The sequence below is a fragment of the Podarcis erhardii genome (assembly GCF_964252035.2).
Source record: "Podarcis erhardii genome assembly, chromosome: 4".
Taxonomy (NCBI): domain Eukaryota; kingdom Metazoa; phylum Chordata; class Lepidosauria; order Squamata; family Lacertidae; genus Podarcis; species Podarcis erhardii.
In genome coordinates this window covers 7,475,411-7,496,551 of record NC_138508.1, presented here as the reverse complement: position 1 = coordinate 7,496,551, position 21,141 = coordinate 7,475,411, and the positions used below count along the sequence as shown (strand labels likewise).

Sequence of the window (21,141 nt, the reverse complement as noted above, 5' to 3'; positions counted from 1 at the left end):
TTTCCAGATCCGGATGTCTCCTGCATATTTAACAGCAAGAGGTACAAGGCAGGAGAGAGCTGGCACCCTTACCTGGAGCCGCAAGGAGTGATGTACTGCATTAGGTGCACCTGCTCTGAGGTACCTTGCGAAATCCTTAACTGGCTTGGGGGCAGGATCTCCAGATGAGATATTTTGAGTGACGATGATCTGAGCGGCCATCGCCATCAATAATACGTATATGCTGCTTAATGTGCAATATCCCTAAGCGGTTTGCATAAAGCACAGTAATATAAATTTTTTTAAATGAAAATGTACAGTGGTGCCTCGCAAGACGAAATTAATTCGTTCCGCGAGTTGCTTCGTCTTGTGATTTTTTCATCTTGCGGAGCACGGATTCCCCGGGTATTAACGGCTTTAAGAAAAAGGAAGCAAACCCGCAAGACGTTTTCGACTTGCGAAGCAAGTCCATAGGGAAATTCGTCTTGCAAAGCACCTCGCAAAACGGAAAACCCTTTCGTCTAGCAAGTTTTTCATCTTGCGAGGCATTCGTCTTGCGGGGCACCACTGTATAGGTGATACAACATTTTAAACCAAAAAAATACAAAGAAATGTATCTGTGGTTTTAAGCAACAGCAGAAGTTTGAAGAAATCAGGGAGGGAGCAGTGCAGTAGGGAGGGGGCAAAGGCTCGAGGATATTTCATGTCTGATGTGAGACCAGTGCCAGATTTGGGTTTGATGAGGCCCTAAGCTACTGAAGGTAACGGGGCCCTTTACATGTCCAGCTGTCCTTTGTCAACAACCAATTGTGTCTGTTTTTTGTGTTGGATATATGCTATATTGTAATTTATGGACCTAATAGGTATCTAAACCACAGAGCCTAGGACTTGCCGATCAGAAGGTCGGCGGTTCGAATCCCCGCAATGGGATAAGCTCCCGTTGCTCGGTCCCTGCTCCTGCCCACCTAGCAGTTTGAAAGCACGTCAAAGTGCAAGTAGATAAATAGGTACTGCTCCAGCGGGAAGGTAAACGGTGTTTCCGTGCGCTGCTCTGATTTCGCCAGAAGCAGCTTAGTCATGCTGGCCACATGACCCGGAAGCTGTACGCCAGCTCCCTCGGCCAATAAAGCGAGATGAGCGCCGCAACCCCAGAGTCGGTCACAACTCGACCTAATGGGCAGGGGTCCCTTTACCTTTAGGTATCTAAAGCCATTTGCACATATTGCCATGCAACCTGTCCATGCACAGAACGAAAGATGCATTTTATCAAAGTAATTGTTGAACTGAAACCAGTGATATTTTAGGGAGCAGGCTAGCAGGCGGGGCCCATGACTTACATCCTAGGCAGTGGCGTAGCGTGGGTTGTCAGCACCTGGGGCAAGGCAAGTAATTTGCGCCCCCTAACCCGTGGATTTGCGCCCCCTAACCCTAACCCCCAGATGTTGCGCCCAGTGCGGCCGGGCCCCCCTGCACCTCCCATGCTACGCCACTGATCCTAGGAGCCTACACAACACAAAACACTGTTGCTGTAGGGAGGTTTTATTTTATGTGCTTTTTATCTTATATTTTGGAAATGTACATCCAGTTTTTTCCCCCTTTAAATTTTCTGTGGGCCCCCAAGAGAGTGGGGCCCTAAGCTATAGCTTGTTCAGCTTATACATAAATCTGCACTGTGTGAGATGGTGGGGTAAGGATTGGTAGACGTCCGCTCTGTGTGATCTGCCTCGTGGCTGCAGTCAGTGATTTCAGCTCAGCCGAGGTGATCATTGCCCAGCAGTGATGTCAGCTTGTGGAAGCTAGCCAAGGCTGCATACCTAGCCTAGCATCCCATCCTTCTCACCAGTGAAGTGTAGGTGGGTTCCCACGAGGCAAGACACAGCAATAACAGCAAGAACCTTCATTGAACTACACAACTGGGAAACAGGGGCAAAGCAACTGCTTATATACATTCCTGAAAGCCTGGGCCACTCCCACTCCCAACGTGATTGGCTGTCTAAACTTCTAAACTGCGAATCACGACTCAAGAGTTCGAGGGCCAATGGGAGAGGCCCAAATCCTGAAATGTTCTGTGATTGGACATCATGTATCAAATCAGAACACAGGCGCTTATCAGAATCCTTAGTCCAGACTCAAGCTCAGGCAAACTCAGACCACTGAATACATAACAGGTTTGACTGTCTATCGATCTATTTATTGATTCTAAGTTTTAATTTATATATTTTTTAACTGCTGCTATATCTGTATTGTCCCGATTATACCTAATTGCAAATTCAAATGTATCCCTATTGTGTTTTATGACTTCCTTGATATTGTATGTAGGCTAGAACTGGTCTGTGACGGAAATAATAAAATTCAATTCAATTGATTGATTGATTGATCTATCTGGATAAACATTGACCAGTCAAACAAAGGAAATGAAAGGGCATGGAACTGTTTAAAGACTTTCGCTGCACTAAGAACTGTCTTCTTGAAAAAGGCTGAGGCTTCCAGGTCAGAGAGAAGAAGTGGTGAGGATTTGTTCTGTTGATAGATATTGAGCCAAAAATTCAACCTCACTGATTATTCCCTTTTCTTTGCAGGATACCAATGTCAGCTGCTCCCAAATCCAGTGCCCGCCTCTTCAGTGTCCGAATCCCATCAGCGACCCACACCAATGCTGTCCTAAGTGCCCAGGTAAGTGGATTTGAATGCCCCTTCCCTGACAGCACATAAACAGTTTATACATATCTATATCCTGCTGTTTATAGCAGTGCCCCCCCTTCCCCAGAAATGTACGTGTGAATGCACTGGTGAGAAATATCCTCATATGGGGGGTGGGGGCGGGGAGGCAAAATTGCTGGAAAAGAAGTGTCTCTGGTAGGAGAAATTTCCAGTAAAAGGCTGATGACTTTTCATGACTTTTCAAAATGAAAACTGATGCAGAAATGTGGATATCATCAAATCGTAGGGTTGGAATAAGTTCAGCCCCCAAAAGTGAACTATTTTTTTTTTTTTAAGTGAGGAAATAAAGCAGGCATTTTTACCAAGCAAGATAATGTGACTTCAGTTGCAATCTCTTCTGCTCAAAGATAGGGATATGGGATTAAAACTGTGTCTTGTGAGCGCTTTGCCAATGTTATTTTTCAGATAAAGTAAAGGTAAAGGGACCCCTGACAATTAGGTCCAATCGTGGCTGACTCTGGGGTTGCGGCGCTCATCTCGCTTTATTGGCTGAGGGAGCCAGCGTACTTCCGGGTCATGTGGCCAGCATGACTAAGCCGCTTCTGGCGAACCAGAACAGTGCATGGAAACGCTGTTTACCTTCCCGCTGGAGTGGCACCTATTTATCTACTTGCACTTTGATGTGCTTTCGAACTGCTAGGTTGGCAGGAGCTGGGACCGAGCAATGGGAGCTTACCCCGTCGCAGGGATTCGAACCACTGACCTTCTGATTGGCAAGCCCTAGGCTATGTGGTTTAACCCACAGCGCCACCTGTGTCCCCATTAATTGTAGCATTTGGTGAAAGCTGAGAGAGAAGCCCAGCCTTCTGAATTTTGGGGGTGGATTTCTGGACAACTTCCTAAACTGCATCTGGATTCTGGCACTAAACTATAGGCTTCACCCTGACACAACCTCACTAGGCTTTGCTACCAACATTTCTTTTTCAATTTCCTTTTTTAAATTTACTGAGAAGTCTTCTATCATCACCACTTGGGTTAGAGGGGAATTTGCTGATATCAGTTTTCCTTTATAGTTCACCCACATCTTAGTGATATTTCTTAATCAGGGATTTTCAATATTCTGTCACCATTGCCTGCTTGGTTTGATAAAAAAATATATTTGCTAACTTCTCCCTCTTTTCCTGTGTACAGTGGACCCTCGGGTTATGTATCGCTCTGGATACGTAATCTTCAGGTTACAAAAGCGGCAAACCCGGAAGTGTATCCTTCCGGGTTTTGCCACTCGCACGTGCGCAGAAGCGCTCTATTGCGCCATGCGCATGTGCAGAAGCGGCACCTCTGGTTACAGATTTTTCAGCGTGCGCAGGACCCTCAAAACAAATTAAATTAAGGGGCCAGAATATTGATTGCAAAGAACTTGAAGGGGGAGAAAATACCATCATTATTAGAATGGCAAAGCAAACTCTGTGGGTTTGTGGAAATGGCAAAATTGACCGCAATCATTAGAGGCCATTCAAATCAGAGAATAATTAGGAGTGGGATGGAGTGAAGGAAAACATGAAAAAATATGGTTCTGGAACTGGAATATTAATAGATAATGTGTAAAACGTGCAGGGGTAAGCAAGGAAATAATAAAAGACTCAATTGAATAATTATTAAACTACGACAACACAACAAGATGGAAGAAGTTTAAAAAAATATTGAGATCACACATGTGTGAAGGGGAGTGGGGGGTATAGGGGAATTTATAAAAATTTCTAATATAATATTTCTAATTGCGTTGCATTTATATATAGCAAAGGGAAGTCTGTAGCAATTAGGTATATTTTAATCTGGTCAACAACTGTATGTAATAGGCTTATGTTACAAAATGAATATGGATTTTGAATTGGATGTTTGTAATTCTTTTTCGGTTTTGGAATAAAGTTTAAAAAAAATAAGAAAGAGAGAGAGAGAGAGAGAGAGAGAGAGAGAGAGAAAGAGAGAAAGAAAGAAAGAAAGAAAGAAAGAAAGAAAGAAAGAAAGAAAGAAAGAAAATTTATAACCAGAGGGTCCACTTTACCACTCTCTAACCATTCTATCTCTCCTTGCTCTGTTATCCCATCTATAATATACAGTGGTACCTCGGGTTACATACGCTTCAGGTTACAGACTCCGCTAATCCAGAAATAGTACCTCGGGTTAAGAACTTTGCTTCAGGATGAGAACAGAAATCGTGCTCCGGCGGCACAGCAGCAGCAGCAGCAGGAGGAGGCCCCATTAGCTAAAGTGGTGCTTCAGGTTAAGAACAGTTTCAGGTTAAGAACGGACCTCTGGAACAAATTACGTACTTAACCTGAGGTACCACTGTATCTTAACTGATTTGCTATATAATATAACTTTATGTTGGGGAGACAGTCCTCCTGTTTTCTGGGGTTTATGCCATCTTCTTTTTGTTAATTCTAGGTTTCTTATCCCCATTACAAAATGTATTGATCATACCAACATTTCTACAATCCCTTTCCAGCCTAGGGGCTTCTCTGTGTTGTGGGTAGTGTGGCTGTGTGTCCCTCCTTTAGAGTAGACAGTCCTCTATTGCAGCAGCACCCAAACTTTTCCGGGCTACTGCCCCCTTGGTCCCACAAACGCCTCCGCAGTGCCCCCTATCCTATAAAAAGCAACATTAGGAACAACGGTTTGCATGTCCCCCTAAGGGAGATAACAACCCAATAAAATCCAAAGCAGCGGCAATTGATTGCACACTTACTCAAAATCCAATTAAAACCATTTAGTTTAATTAACTCAACGAGATGGAATAACTTGATTCGGCGATGCAAGCTAGTCGAAATCCAATAGACCGGGGCCTGTCCGGTCCAAGCCCAGTTTAAAGATGAAGGACTCTAAGAAGGGAAAGCAGGTCTCTCTCTCTCTCTCTCTCTCTCTCTCTCTCTCTCTCTCTGTGTGTGTGTATGTACTGAGTTGAATAGGATCCAAAAGCAGCAGTCTGATTGGTCCTAGAACAATAGGATTCCGAATGCAGCAGTCTGATTGGTCCCAAAACAATAGGATCCAGAATGCAGCAGTCTGATTGGTCCACAGGAGCCACCCAATCCAGCACCAGGTGGAAGGGAATCCGCAACCTGATTGGCCTACAGGAGAATCCTGGAATTAGCCAATCACGTGGGGCCCATTGTGTAAATAATGTATATAAAGCAGACATTTTGGGGGAACATCCATTCTCCTCACCGCTATGAGCTGAATAAAGAGCATGAAATCCACTCTCGACTCTGAGTATATTTCAGTGTGTAAAGCCATCTTGGTTTGTGTTAGCAGCACCAAAGTGTCCTCTCCAGGGAGCAAGCCTGGAGGTCTTGGGCTGCCTAGACAACAAGACTCCTCTCTCAACCTCGCTGCATGTTAAATTGCTGTTTTAGGGGTTGTTTTTAAAAGTCTGGAACGGATTAATCCATTTTGCATTACTTTGTATGGGAAAGTGCACCTTAGTTTTGGAACGCTTTGGTTTTGGAACGGGTTAGGTTTGAGAACCAAGGTACCACTGTACATAAAATTGCCGGAGGGTTATTACTTCTCATTGGGGCTTGCTAGCCTGCCAGAGCAAACATGTGGTTTGCCACAGTTGACCACTCCTGGAAAAATCGTCGCAGGGGGAGAAAATGTTCTTGATCGTCTCTTCTTCCTCCGCAGAGCTGCTCACCCCGCCTGGGATCCAGACACCAGCCAATTCCTCCTGCCGCTACAACGGCACGGCCTACCGGCATGGCGACATCTTCACCCACAACGAGCTCTTCCCTTCCAGGCAGTCAAATCAGTGCACCCAGTGCAGTTGTTCGGTAAGTGGCTTCGGAGAGCCGTTCTGGACGCCTCGCCGCAAAACGGTCGTTGAGGAGTTGGGAAAGGTTCGGAAGAGGGAAACCCAAATGATCAAATCTCACGGAACAGGGCAACCCAAGCATGTATCAAAATTGAGGCGCTGCAATATATGACAACAGGCCAGGGAAAACGAAAGAAAGTATTTGCTTAGCACACACCAACATCAGGGTAGGGCCCTGGTGGGAATAGGATAGGATAGGATAGGATAGGATAGGATAGGATAGGATAGGATAGGATAGGATAGGATACGATACAATACAATACAATACAATACAATACAATACAATACAATACAATACACCCTGCCAGACTTAAGGCTGTATTATGAATCAGCAGCTTTTTGCTGGTTGAAAGATTGGCTGCTTCTCGAGGACACTGATGTTTTAGATTTGGAAGGTTTTGACAATGCGTTTGGCTGGCATGCATATTTATGGTATGACAAGGTCAAGATTAATAAGAATTTCAAGAACCATATTGTCAGAAAAGCAGTGTTTAATGTCTGGACAAAATACAAAGACTTATTGGAAAATAAAACTCCAAGGTGGCTTTCACCACTGGAAGCTAAGGCCCGGAAAAGACCCAATATGGAGGCCAAATGGCCGAAGTATTGGGAAATTTTAGAAAAAGATGGAGATAACTGGAAATTGCAGAGTCAGGAGAAAATGAAAGACAAAGTGCGGGATTGGTTACACTATGCTCAGATTAAAGAAGTTTTTAAACTTGATAGAAAGTTAGGATTCCAGGTGAAAAATCGAAGCTAGAAACCGAACTGTTAGAGCCTAAGACTAAGGTACTTTCAAGAATGTATAACTTGCTGTTAAAATGGAACACACAAGATAAAGATGTTGGCTATTTGCAGTATGGTAGTGCTGCAGAGAGCTTGCTGGGGAGACCATGCATTAAAAAGAAAGGGACTCAAAAATAACTTAAACAAGGTTTTAATTACAAAAACAAAAACTCCTTATACACTAAATACATTAACAACAAACCAGACCCAACCACCAACCCAACCCCCAGGGTAATGGGAGAGCTAGGTGCTGCTCCTTATATACTACATGCAAATGCTGACACACCTTAATCAATGCAACTCAGCAGCACCTGCTATGTTTCACAGCTGTAAAGCTGGGTCTCGTTATCTTGCTCTGGCCCTTGCTCTGGCCCCTTAAAGACATACACATTAGGTGGAACAATGATGAACCTTTACATTTAAAGAAACCATTCAACATTTCCCCTGCGGTTCATCATTGTGGAACAAAAACATAAAGCATACTTTGTACATGTTTTTCATGTGTAACCTTTGGAAGTGCTTTTGTAAAAATGTCCGCAATTTGATTATCACCTGGGACATATTCATTTTTAGTTTTTGTAGAAATTAACACGTCATCTACATACACACATATCTTTGTTACAGAGTTTGCCCTTTCCTTTATAAACACACAATTGTCTGTCTTTCCTTGTGAAAAACCAATATCCAGCAATTCTTTTGCTAAAGTTTGGTGCCAATTCCTTCCATTTTGGTGCAGACCATAAAGGGATTTATTTAATTTGCATACCAAACCTTCAGCAGCGTCTATGCCTTCAGGAACACGCATAAAAATTTGTTCTTTTAAATCTGCAAACAAATATGCAGTTTTTATATCTAGGTGATAAACAGAATGTCCACGTTGTGATGCATCTTTTAACAAAAGCTTAACTGTTTCATATTTTACACTTGGTGAATAACACAAATCATAATCTTCGCCTGGAATTTGTTGAAAACCCCTAGCAACTAATCTTGCTTTGTACCTTACAACTTCATTTTTGTCATTCATTTTAACTCTATAAACCCATTTTGAATCAATAAGTCTCATATCTGGGGTTTGTGGTACAAGAGACCAAGTGTTATGCTCTTTTAAAGAAGCTATCTCAGAGTTCATAGCTTTATACCAATTTGCAGCTTGGTGCTTAGGTAAATTCTGAATGTCACTGTAGCTTTTTGGCTCAAAAACCACCTTATTGGCATACACAGTATTAAAATGTTCATCTGCAAATCGTTGTGGCTTCTGCCTCTTTCTATCTGAACGTCTTAGTCCAGAAGGGGAGTCAGACTCCTCAGACTTAATGGGACTAAGTGAACTACTAGTTTCAGGTTGTAAATCATCATTGTCAGACTGAAGAGGTGCCTGTAGGCTAAGCTCACGGTCAGAAAACTCAAGAGAATCTAACCTATCCTTGGGTGCCTGTGACTTTAAATCATCAAACAAATTATCAGATTCAACAGGCTTTTTGTCTTTTTCCATTAATACAGAAGCACCATTTCCTCCTGCTGCTGCTTCTTCCTCTTCTTCCTCAGTATTATCTATACCATCAGTATCTTGGAAAACAGCAACTCCATTCCAATTTACAGTTTGTATCATGCTTCTGGTAATATGAAATTTGCCAGTTGCTGGTATGTAAATTCTGTACGCCCCCTGCTGGTAGCCCATTAATTTTCCCTGAACACTACGCTCATCCAATTTTTGCTTAGCGGGATAATGCATAATTACATCTGAACCCCAAATGCATAGGTATTTCAGATTAGGGCGTTTTTTAAACAGCTTCTCATAGGGGGTGACATCTAAACCAGAATGATAACTGCGATTTCTGACATAACAAAACGCATTAAGTGCTTCAGCCCAAAAGTCTTTGGGCAGATTAGCATCGTGCAGATACGTTTTAACCCCTGCCTGTAAGTCACGCTGCACAACTTCAACAAGCCCATTTTGCCAGGGACTTCGGGGGCAAGATAACTCATGAGTAGTCCCCTGCGCTTCCAGGAATTTCTCAAAATCCTCAGAAACAAATTCCCCGCCCCGGTCAGAAAACAGGTTCTTAATTGGTTTGTTAAGGTGCGTTTTTACCCAGTTGCAAAAAACTTTGTACTTCTCAAATGCTTGTGACTTTTCAGCTATTGCATAAGTCCAACAGTATCTACTATACTGGTCTATCAGGGTAAGCCAGTACTTAGAACCTCCTAATGATGGTGGGAGTGGCCCAACTAAATCACAATGTACACGTTCAAATGGCTCAGTTACTTTCCTATCTGAGCACCTACCCTTGCGTGCAACCTTAATCTTATTCTTGCAACAGGATAAACATTGCATAAAGAATTTACATGGCTTTAAGTTGAGGCCGTTAACAATATTCTTCGTCCTAATTACATCAGCAAAATTCAAGTGTCCCAGAATTCTGTGCGCCTCGTAGAGACACCCGGAATGAGGCCTTGCATTCCTCAACCCTTGGCTTGACTGTGCTGCTCTGCAGTTTATAGGCAATTGGGAGTAGGTGCGAAAATACAGTCTATATAAACCATCAGAGTCCCGGGCATACAATAGACGTTTGTTCCCCTCAAAAAACTCACACATTGAATTTAAGAAACGCACACTTATGCCTTGACGAGCAAAACACCTTACTGATAATAAGTTGTCCACTGATGGGCAGTAAATGCAGTTCGCTATTGTAATGTTTAAAGAGTCAAGTTTAACAGTACCTCTGCCAAGTGACTGCAAGACTTGTGAATTGGCTAAATGTACATTACCAATTTCCTCTTCGAAAGAAATAAATAAACTTCGATCGTTGCAAACGTGGTGAGAGGCTCCTGAGTCCACAATAAAAGAATTCCACTTGGCACCTTTAATTCTTTTATTATCTGTAGTCCGAGCGTGAAAAGCTCGCGGCTCGTTTCTGTCTTTACAATATGATGTTGGCTGCTGAGATGACAACTGTGACTGACGATCAGAAACAGGCTTGGGAGTACTTTGCTTTCTTTTGACTCTGCAGTCCTTTGCAAAATGTCCTTGCTTATTGCAGAACCAACAACGCTTTGCAGCTTTAAATGCAGTCGCATCACCACAAGTTTGCATATGGCGTTCCTCATTACTTCTGGAAATAGGAGTGCTTATGGCACAAGCCTCCCTTCTATCCAACTCGCCCATTAATCTTGCCGTTACCCCTTCCACAGTTAATTGTGCTGGTGGGACGGCAGATATCTGGCTAGCTATACCATCAAAGTCCTCATTAAGGGAACAAAGAATGATAAAAACATACTGAATATCAGGTATGTCCATGTCCCTTCGAATTAATTCGCCGCGTATTGCCTCCAGACGTCTCAAGTGTGCTGCCAAATCACCACCAGGCTGCAACTTCGTCTGGTACAGCTGCTTGAAAAACGTCAATGCAGACGCTGACTCTTTTCTAACATGCACTGCTGCAAGACTGTCCCACATTTCTTTGGCAGTTTTCTTATTTCTTATATAGACTACTTGCTGGTCGCTGACTGCCAAATTAATTATCGCCCTGGCTTTTGCATCTCCTTTCGACCAAGCATTAGTTACAGGGTCAGGAGGGTCTTCAGTTACATAGGTCCATACTTCCCTAGAGGTCAAAAGCGCCTCCACCCGAAAAGACCATAAACTATAGTTCTCATCTGTTAGCTGTGGGAAGACCAGAGCCTTCTCAGCTTCAGGAACCCGGTCAACCATTCTGGAAATCTTCCAGACCCACAAAAACTACACTAACAGGAGAAGGAGTTTTCAAACCTTTCTCAGAGTCCAAAAATATGCAGTCATCCACTCAGCAGCTGGGCCCATAACCAAAGATGTTGGCTATTTGCAGTATGGTAGCGCTGCAGAGAGCTTGCTGGGGAGACCATGCATTAAAAAGAAAGGGACTCAAAAATAACTTAAACAAGGTTTTAATTACAAAAAAAAAACTCCTTATACACTAAATACATTAACAACAAACCAGACCCAACCACCAACCCAACCCCCAGGGTAATGGGAGAGCTAGGTGCTGCTCCTTATATACTACATGCAAATGCTGACACACCTTAATCAATGCAACTCAGCAGCACCTGCTATGTTTCACAGCTGTAAAGCTGGGTCTCGTTATCTTGCTCTGGCCCCTTAAAGACATACACATTAGGTGGAACAATGATGAACCTTTACATTTAAAGAAACCATTCAACAGAAATGGTTAAATCGGCTATGATAAAGTGGGCACAGGACATTGGGTATAATATCATGTTTGAGGACTGGGAAAAGTTGTGGACTACTGGGCTGAATTTCACTGCATGCAATGCTCTGAAAGAAAATGTAATGAAAATGATATATAGATGGTACATGACCCCAGTCAAACTTGCAAAAATATACCACTTGTCTGATAATAAGTGTTGGAAGTGTAAGGAAAATGAAGGAACGTTCTTTCACCTTTGGTGGACTTGCCCCAAGGTGAAGGCTTTCTGGGAAATGATATATAATGAACTGAAAAAGGTATTTAAGTATACCTTCCTTAAGAAACCAGAGGCCTTCCTTTTGGGTATTGTTGGCCAAGGGGTGTTAAAGAAGGATCGAACATTTTTTATGTATGCAACAACAGCAGCAAGGATACTCGTTGCCAAGCACTGGAAAACCCAAGATCTACCCACACTGGAAGAATGGCAGATGCAACTGATAGACTATATGGAACTGGCTGAGATGACTGGCAGAATCCGAGACCTGGGAGAGGAGACGGTGGAAGAAGACTGGAAGAAATTTAAGGACTATTTGCAAAAATATTGTAAACTGTATGAATGTTAAGGAGGATGCTTGATCATAAACAATTTGGCACCATCGAATTAGATGAAGTGAATTATGAAGATAAGTTAAATTCATGGAAAAATCAATTTTTTAGATAATGATTAGGCTAAGCTAAATGTTTTAAAGAGTGAAATGAATATATCTAAAATTTAAGATATAACATTGGAAAACTAGATTCTAAGGTGGGGACAAGGTGATAAATTGCTGGACTAATTTTTTCTATAATTTTGGAACGTAGGAGCGGGAGATGTGAGGAAGTCCAAAGAGGATAAGAAAATATGTTATAAAATGTGATATTTTTGTATGCTTTGTTTTTTGTGTTGTAATTAAAAAACCCTTAATAAATATTATTAAAAAAAAATACAATACAATACAATACAATACAATACAATACAATACAATACAATACAATAATCCTTATTGTCATTGTCCCATACAGAACAACGAAATTGAAAATCTACATCAGGCATTCAGAAACTAACAAGCCAGCTATCCCAGCCTGGTTAGCCCCCTAAAAACTCTGGTTAGCCCCCTAAAAACTCTGATACCCCATTTTTAAATACAATATACAGTGGTGCCTCGCAAGACGAAATTAATCTGTTCCACGAGTCTCTTCGTCTAGCGGTTTTTTCGTCTTGCGAAGCAAGCCCATTAGCAGCTTAGCGGATTAGTGCTATTAGCAGCTTAGCGGCTTTTAGCGGCTTAGCGGCTTAGCGGATCAGCTGATAAGCGGCTTAGCGGCTTAGAAAGGGGGGGGGAGAAAAAAAACACCACAGGAACTTGCAAGACATTTTCGTCTTCCGAAGCAAGCCCATAGGGAAATTTGTTTTGCGAAGCGCCTCCAAAACGGAAAACCCTTTCGTCTAGCAGGTTTTCCGTCTTGTGAGGCGTTCGTCTTGCGGGGCACCACTGTACTCCCATAGAGACTACCTTTGGTTTTAAATGAAAACCAAAATCGCATTTGGATAGAAACTGTTTCTCAGGCGGCTAGTCCTAGTCTTTATGACCCTGTACCTTCTTCCAGAAGGCAGAAGCTGAAAGAGATCATTTCCGGGGTTTCCGGAGATTTCACCCCTCCCATACCCAAGAATGTCCTGAGAATCTCCTGAGGTCTCTGCTGACTCTACAGAGAGGAGGAGCAATGTACTGCCCTCTACTTAATTAGTCAAGTGAGTGAGTCAGTCTCTGTGTGAGAGAGAGTCAGTCAGTGTGTCGGAGAGAGAGTGCAAGAGATCGTGTTTATAGATAAGATTGCTGCTAAGAGCAGCTGCAGGCACTCAGAATATAGCATTGATTTATGCTCAGAATATTTAGCTCTGTATATAGTCTTGTATTATAGCTGTAGTTATAGAATAAAGGAGGATACTTTACAGAGCTGCTCTCCAAGTGGTTTATACTCTGCAAGACTCTGCAAAACGCTGCTGCGCAACGACTGTATAATTGAGACAGTGAATCCGGTGCTCTCAGCTCCAAGCTGTGAGTCCACAGCACTGTGACCTGTTCCTGTGGGAAAGGAGGTCTCTGGCAGTGCTACCCAGCTCGCCTAGCCCAGTCGGGGCTGTAGTGCCTGAGTCCAGTTGGTACACTGGCTCAAGGGCGATGCTGACAGCACTATCCTGCGCTATCTCTGCAGCTTTCTTATGGCACCTGGAAGCGTAGATTTGATCCACCTTACCTTGGAAAGCCAGCTAGATGCGCTGGGTAGAAATAATAAATTATTATGATATGATTATTATTGGAAAGGTAGGAGTGTACAGGCAGGAGCCTTTTCAGTCAGAAGCTGGACACCCAAGCTATGGGGAAACGGATGGTTAGACTACTGCAATGTGATGTAACTGGGCCTGCCCTTGAAGACGGTTTGGAAATGCTAGCTAGCTCAAAACACATCAGGTGGGGATGTGCTGCTATTGACGAAGTGTATGGATTTCTTGTGTTTTTCTCAGGAAGGCCACATTTACTGCGGCCTGGTGACCTGCCCAGAGGTGCTGTGTGCCTCTCCCGAAACCATGCCAGGCTCCTGCTGCCAAGTCTGCAGAGGTAATGTAAGAACCAGGGGGGAAAGAAAACTATGTGGTTTTAGCAGAAAAGATATAAAGGATTAAGTAAAAATGAATTGTTGAATGAGAGAATGTAAAATTACAATAGGTTAAGATAAATTATTAGGATAAAAACAAAGTTGGAAGGATTTGCTGGAATATTTAATTGAATTAGAATACAAAAATGGGAGGTGTGAGGAAGTCAAGGAAATAAGTGAATGTAAGTAAGTGAGTTAAAGGTTGGACTGGTCCTTTATCTTTTTTCTTTTTTGCTTATATGCACCGTTCTTTCTTTCCCTTCTTTGATTGTTTATTGTATTTTGTATTTTTTGTAACCTTTAAAATCTTAATACAAATTTATTATAAAAAAATAAATGTAAGAACCATGATCCTCGCCGCATCCCTCACTCCCACACCATAGACCTTTGGAGGGGTGGGAAAAACAGCCAGAGATCTATTATTATTATTATTATTATTATTATTATTATTATTATTATTATTAAATTTTATTGAATACAAAAAAGAATATCAAATAAAAAAAGAAATACAAAACAAATTTCATACATATACACATAAACATGATTATTTATACATCCATAAAACAATATTCAGAAAGAAAGAGGGAGAAGGAAAAAAGAATAGACAAAGAAAGAAAAAAGGAATAAAAGAAAAAAGAAGGATTTAAAATAGAAATTTAGAAAATAGAAAAGTGTTCGCTATAAACAACAGCTCCAGATCTATGCTTGCATACTACTATATATTTCCGTCTTGCAAGACATCAGCCTTAATTAAAATGTTTTAAAAAGACTTCCACCATTTATACCAAGTTCTAGTCTGCTGCCAAACACTGCCCTTTGTTAATATTTCCTAGGCTGCCCTGTGCAGGAATTGGTTGTTTTTCTTTCTTTTTCTTTTTCTTTTGTATAACAATTTTTGTTGAGTTTTCCATATTTAGTCACATTTTATTACATAAATCTATAACCTTAAGCATTGCTCAAACAGAGCATCGACCTCCTTCCCTCCCTCTTTCTGACTTCCAAAAATGTTTTAGTAGATTCTTAGGATTTCTATAACCACTTTTTTACCTTCTATCTTCTTTTAACATTCCACCTCATTTTTTACCTTCTGTCTTCTTTTAACATTTCACCTCATTATATGTAAAACAGCTCCTTATTTTAACATTACAAAATATTTCAACTCAAACCTACAAATGTTTGTACTAAGGTCAAAGCCTTCTGGGATATAATATATAATGTATTAAAGAAGGTTTTTAAATATAATTTCGATAAAAAACCAGAGGTTTAATTGGAGAGGAAATTCAGAAAAAAGATGTAAATTTGTTTATGTATGCTACAAATGCTGCAAGGATACTTCTGGCCCAGAAATGGAAGCAGCAGGAACTTCCTACGTTGGAAAAATGGCAGTTAAAGATGGTCGAGAGTTGAGAGTTGGCAAAGCTGTTGGGGAAGATCTGGAAACGGCAAGACGAACTGTTTCAAAAGGACTGGAGCAAATTTATATTTTACATGAAAGAAAATTGTAAACATTTGAAAACGTTTGTAGGAATTGGTTGTTTTTCTAGCTCTATCTCAAGTTCCTTTGCTCTCCTCATAGAGGAAGATTATTTTTCCGGGTGGCGCTGTGGGTTAAACCACAGAGCCTAGGGCTTGCCGATCAGAAGGTTGGCGGTTCGAATCCCCGCGACAGGGTGAGCTCCCGTTGCTCGGTCCCCGCTCCTGCCAACCTAGCAGTTCAAAAGCACGTCAAAGTGCAAGTAGATAAATAGGTACCGCTCCGGCGGGAAGGTAAACGGCTTTTCCGTGCGCTGCTCTGGTTCACCAGAAATGACTTAGTCATGCTTGCCACATGACCCAGAAGCTGTACGCCAGCTCCCTCGGCCAGTAAAGCGAGATGAGCGCCGCAACCCCAGAGTCGGCCACGACTGGACCTAATGGTCAGGGGTCCCTTTACCTTTACCCAGGAGCAACTAGAGCTGTTTTGCTGCCTGAGGCAGAACTTTAGGGAAGCTGGGTAGTTTGGGGTCTGCAGGGCAGACCACGTGGCCCCCATTCCTAGCTCCATCGCAACACCACCTGAATTTACCGCCCGAGGCAGTTGCCTCGCTCTGACTCATGGAAGGACTGGCTGTGTCTCTCTCCATTCCATCTGAACTCCTTGCATTTGGTTATATAGGGCAGTGGAGGTAGAGATTCTGTGGCAGGGGTCAGCAAACTTTTTCAGCAGGGGGCCGGTCCACTGTTCCTCAGACCGTGTGGGGGGCCGGACTATATTTTGAAGAAAAAAAATATGAACGAATTCCTCTGCCCCACAAATAACCCAGAGATGCATTTTAAATAAAAGGACGCATTCTACTCATGTAAAAACACACTGATTCCCCGACCGTCCACAGGCTGGATTTAGAAGGCGATTGTGCCGGATCTAGCTCCCGGGGCCTTAGTTTGCCTACCCATGGGCTTGAGCAGGCATAGGCAAACACCGGCCCTCCAGATGCTTGGGACTACAATTCCCATCACCCCTAGCTAACAGGACCAGTGGTCAGGGATGATGGGAATTGTAGTCACAAACATCTGGAGGGCCAGAGTTGATTCCTGGACCATCTGCATGCCAGATGTAGAAGGCGATTGGGCCGGATCCAGCCACCGGGCCTTAGTTTGCCTACCCATGTTCTACAGTTTCTTCAAGTTCTCTCCCTTAAGAAGTTTCTTTCTCCCTCTGTTTGATATAGTGAATAGTTACTTCCTTGGGAGTGAAGGGCAATAGGGTGTCATGACGGGGTGGTGTGTGTGGTCGACTGTGTTTCACCTCGGGGTGCTCCTATTAAGCCCAAAGATCCCAGAAATTTGCGGCCCTCACAATTTGAAAGTTAACTTTCAACCGGGTTAACTTTATGCACACATAACATTAAAATTTGAAATGCAGCAATCACTTCTTAAAGAACTACACGTAAAACGTTTCAGACGAAAACATTCATTTGCTATCTTTCAAACGGAGACAAGAAAGACAACTCGATCAATTTAAAAAGGACTGCAAAAGTGCTTTCAGGCCAATAAGTGAAAAATGGGTGCGTGATGTCACAGGCACCAGCCAGTCCATGCTGTGCTCAGTGGCCATCTTCTTAAAGCTGCAGATCCAGTTTTTCTTTCTTTTTTTTTAATAATAATTTTTATTCAATTTTAACATATAAATTATAGTACATACCACAAAACTTCATCTCTTATACAACCTTTTTTGGACTTCCATCAGCTCATCTGATGATCCACTGTTTTAACCACTTCATATGCAATTCTTAAAATCATATTACCTTTAATTGTCTTCACTAACCATCCTCCCCCTTATCCATTTTTGCGATAATTCTAATAATACTCCTCACAAAACTTCTTGCAAACCTACAAATGTAGTCTGTTCATCACAAATACTTTTCAAATAGTCTGTAAATTTACTCCAGTCTTCTGTGAATTTCTGGTCCTGCCAGTTTCGAATCCTTCCTGTTAATTTATCCAGTTCTGCATAGTCCATTAATTTCATCCTCCATTCTTCTTTCCTCAGTAATTCTTCTTGCTTCCATTTTTGGGCCAGTAACGTTCTTGCTGCTGTTGTTGCGTATAAGAACAGCTCACATTCCTTTCTATTTATATCACTTCCTACAATGCCCAGTAAAAATGCTTTTGGTTTCTTTAAAATGTATATTTCAACATTTTTTTCATCTCATTATATGTCATCTCCCAGAAGCTTTTCAGTTTTTCATTTTACTTGATCCTGGAGAGGAGATGGTTCAGCTGGACAAAATATAGTGAGTGTTACAAAGGGGTGCCGCCACTCAAATAATGCTTTGGTCAGGTTAGGAATCTGAATGAATAAACAGGACTAGCTAAACTGACGGACCAAGATGTATCCTTACTATGTGAAGCTATGTGAACTAGATCTATGCTTTTTCTTTCCTCTTTGCAGATAATTCCTTTGAGAGGTTGATAGAAGAGCCCCAATTAAACAGAGGCGTCGTAAGTAAAGCTTTCAGTTTTTATTTCTTTGAAATACTCAATTAATTAAGAGGCATGTTCTTTCGATATTGCCCACTAGCAGGTCGTCTCATGTGCAATAAACATTACGGGTTCTCAGAATTTGCCGTAATAAAAGGTGATATAGAGAAAGTGGATAGAGAAGAGGATTTTTTAAAATAGATTTATAGTTTTGTTATAGATTCATAGAATTATAGAGCTGGAAGGGAGCCATCTAGTCTCTGCAATGCAGGAATCCCAGCTGAAGAATTCCTCACATAATATTGAAATTGAAGCTGCATTTGGGGAGATTCAGGGCAGATAAAAGAAAAGGACTTCTTCACACAGTGCACAGTTGAACTATGGAACTCCTTGCCACATGAGGCAGCGATGGCCACTAAACTGGATGGCTTTAAAAGAGGATTAGATTAATTCACAGAGGAGGAGAGGGCTGTCGAAGGCTACTAGCCTTCGTAAGGGCTCTCAGAATCCGCTTTGATTGCCCTCCTGTTAGTCCCCGCATCTCAGGAACTCAAACTCTAAAGAGCCTTTAACTGAATGAGAGTAGAATCAAAGTTGGCAGAGACACCTGAGGGTCATCCAGCCTGACCCCGTGCAATGAGATCGCCCGCTGAATTGACTGGGGATCTTGCCATGTTGTCTGGCTCCGCAGAGGCACCCCCGTTACCACTGCGCGGTGGGCGCCGGGAGCAGAGGATCTGCTGGAGCAGTTGATCCCCCGACGGGAGCCTCGCTGGAACTGATCCCCAAGAGCATCAAACAGAAAGTGGGGAGCGGCGGAACGACGGTCAGAATCATCCTGAAGGAGCAGAACAAAAAAGGTAACGTCAGTTCAGGTGAACACTGCGATGCGCTCTAGGCGAGGCTTCTTCCCTCACGCCTGAAGCGGCGGTCAACGCAGGATTAGGGCCTGTTAGATTTTTCAACTTTCCTTTTTTTAATATTTTTTTTAATTGGCTTTTTTTGATAATTTTATACATATTTAACATAATCATTTCAAACATTAAAATACATGGTTCTTCTGAACTTCCTTCCCTCCATCCATGGGTTCCACATTTTAATCTTTTAAATAATAATAATTTTAAAACATCTTTTAATGCATCTTTTAATAATAATAAATTTTTATTTATACCCCGCCCTTCCCGGCTCAGAAAACCGGGCTCAGGGCGGCTAATAACAAATTTAAAACACTTAATTGATGCAATGAAAAACAGCATAAAATACAGTATGAAATGTAAATAACAATAAATTCAGAATTTCAAAAATCAATTTAGGGGGGGAAATCCATCCAATAAACATTAGATGATCATCAGGGCTAGCTGGCAAAATTACCGTATTTTTCGCTCTATAGGACGCACTTTTTCCCCTCCAAAAATTAAGGGGAAATGCGTGTGCGTCCTATAGAGTGAATGCAGGCTGCGCGGCTAGGCCCAAAGCCAGGACAGGGAGATGGAGCGCTGTGCAGCGCTCCATCTCGCTGTTCTAGCTTGGGGTTAGCTGCTCAAAGCCTCCGCAGGGCAGAGGGGTGCCTTCACCCCGCTGTCCTGCAGAAGCTACGAAAGCTGAACGAAGGTGGGGGGAAGGTTGCAGTGCTTCCCCCCACCACCAGCCCCACAAGCTCAGGGGGCAGCGGGAAGGCGGCGTGCCGCCTCTGCGCGGCTCCCTGACCTGGGAACTCCCACTGGGCTCCGGAGGCTTCAGGTGAACGCACCTTGAACGCACAGAACGCACCTTGTTTTAGAGGGGGAGAACAAGGGAAAAAAACTTTTTTTTTTCTTGTTCTCCCCCTCCTATGGTCCGGTGCATCCTTTTTACCCTTAGTCGTTTAGTTGTGTCTGACTCTTCGTGACTCCATGGACCAGAGCACGTTAGGCACTTCTGTCTTCCACTGCCTCCCGCAGTTTGGTCAGACTCATGCTGGTAGCTTCGAGAACACTGTCCCACCATCTCGTCCTCTGTCGCCCCCTTCTCCTTGTGCCCTCCATCTTTCCCAACATCAGGGTCTTTTCCAGGGAGTCTTCTCTTCTCATGAGGTGGCCAAAGTACTGGAGCCTCAGCTTCAGGATCTGTCCTTCCAGTGAGCACTCAGGGCTGATTTCCTTCAGAATGGAGAGGTTTGATCTTCTTCTCAAGAGTCTCCTCCAGCACCTTTACCTTTTACCTTCCTACTACCCTAAATTTTCCCACACATCTGAAATGGCTTGAACTTGGACTGCACTCTTAATTTTTTTGTATTTTCACCTGTGGTCTTCTCTCTCTCTCTCTCTCTCTTTCCAGCTTGTGTGTACAACGGGAAGACCTACTCGCACGGAGAAGTGTGGCACCCTACGATCCGCCACTTCGTGCTCCTGCCCTGCATCTTGTGCACCTGCAAAGATGGGAGCCAGGATTGCCGGAAGATCACATGCCCCAAGGAGTACCCCTGCGAGGAACCCGAAAATGTGGAAGGGAAATGTTGTAAAGTCTGCCCAGGTAATAAACAGACACACTGACTGCATTTCATGCTTGTGTGTATTTCCCCTTTGCTGTATAAGACTGGGGGGGGCAGGGGGTTGGACTAGATGACCCCCAGGGTTCCCTTCCAAATCTACAATTCTAGGAGTTTAGCACTAGGAAGAATACTAAGGTGGGGTGTGCACAGAAATGCACATATTCCCAAAACACTAGGGGAAATATGCATGCCAAAATGTGAATTTTAGGCAACACTGAATACAAATTTGCACTCAGATTGCAAACGGGTGTAGAAATGTGGAGAATGGATAGACACCATATATTACAAGGACAGAAAGAAACATTACAGACAGAATAATTGCCACACACAGGAAGAACCAGAAGAGAGTTTGAATGCTTCATCTGTGGGTGTATAAATCATTTCATGTGCCGATACGAATGGAAGTCGTTAAAGCTGAAGCTGCGATATAAAGGATTTCGACTGGAGCATAATTGGAATTTGTAAGATCTTGG

At 42.7% G+C, this 21,141-nt stretch overlaps 1 protein-coding gene across 1 annotated transcript in view; it reads left to right on the top strand.

Moving 5' to 3' along the window:
• CHRDL2 (chordin like 2) overlaps positions 1-21,141 on the top strand; it is a 45,763-nt gene that overhangs the window by 10,134 nt on the left and 14,488 nt on the right. Inside the window, exons 2-8 of the mRNA XM_081860572.1 lie at positions 8-120; positions 2,559-2,652; positions 6,325-6,470; positions 14,048-14,141; positions 18,110-18,159; positions 18,830-18,998; positions 20,455-20,649. Coding sequence (XP_081716698.1) covers positions 8-120; positions 2,559-2,652; positions 6,325-6,470; positions 14,048-14,141; positions 18,110-18,159; positions 18,830-18,998; positions 20,455-20,649 — 861 coding nt within the window. The remainder of the gene's footprint in view (positions 1-7; positions 121-2,558; positions 2,653-6,324; positions 6,471-14,047; positions 14,142-18,109; positions 18,160-18,829; positions 18,999-20,454; positions 20,650-21,141) is intronic.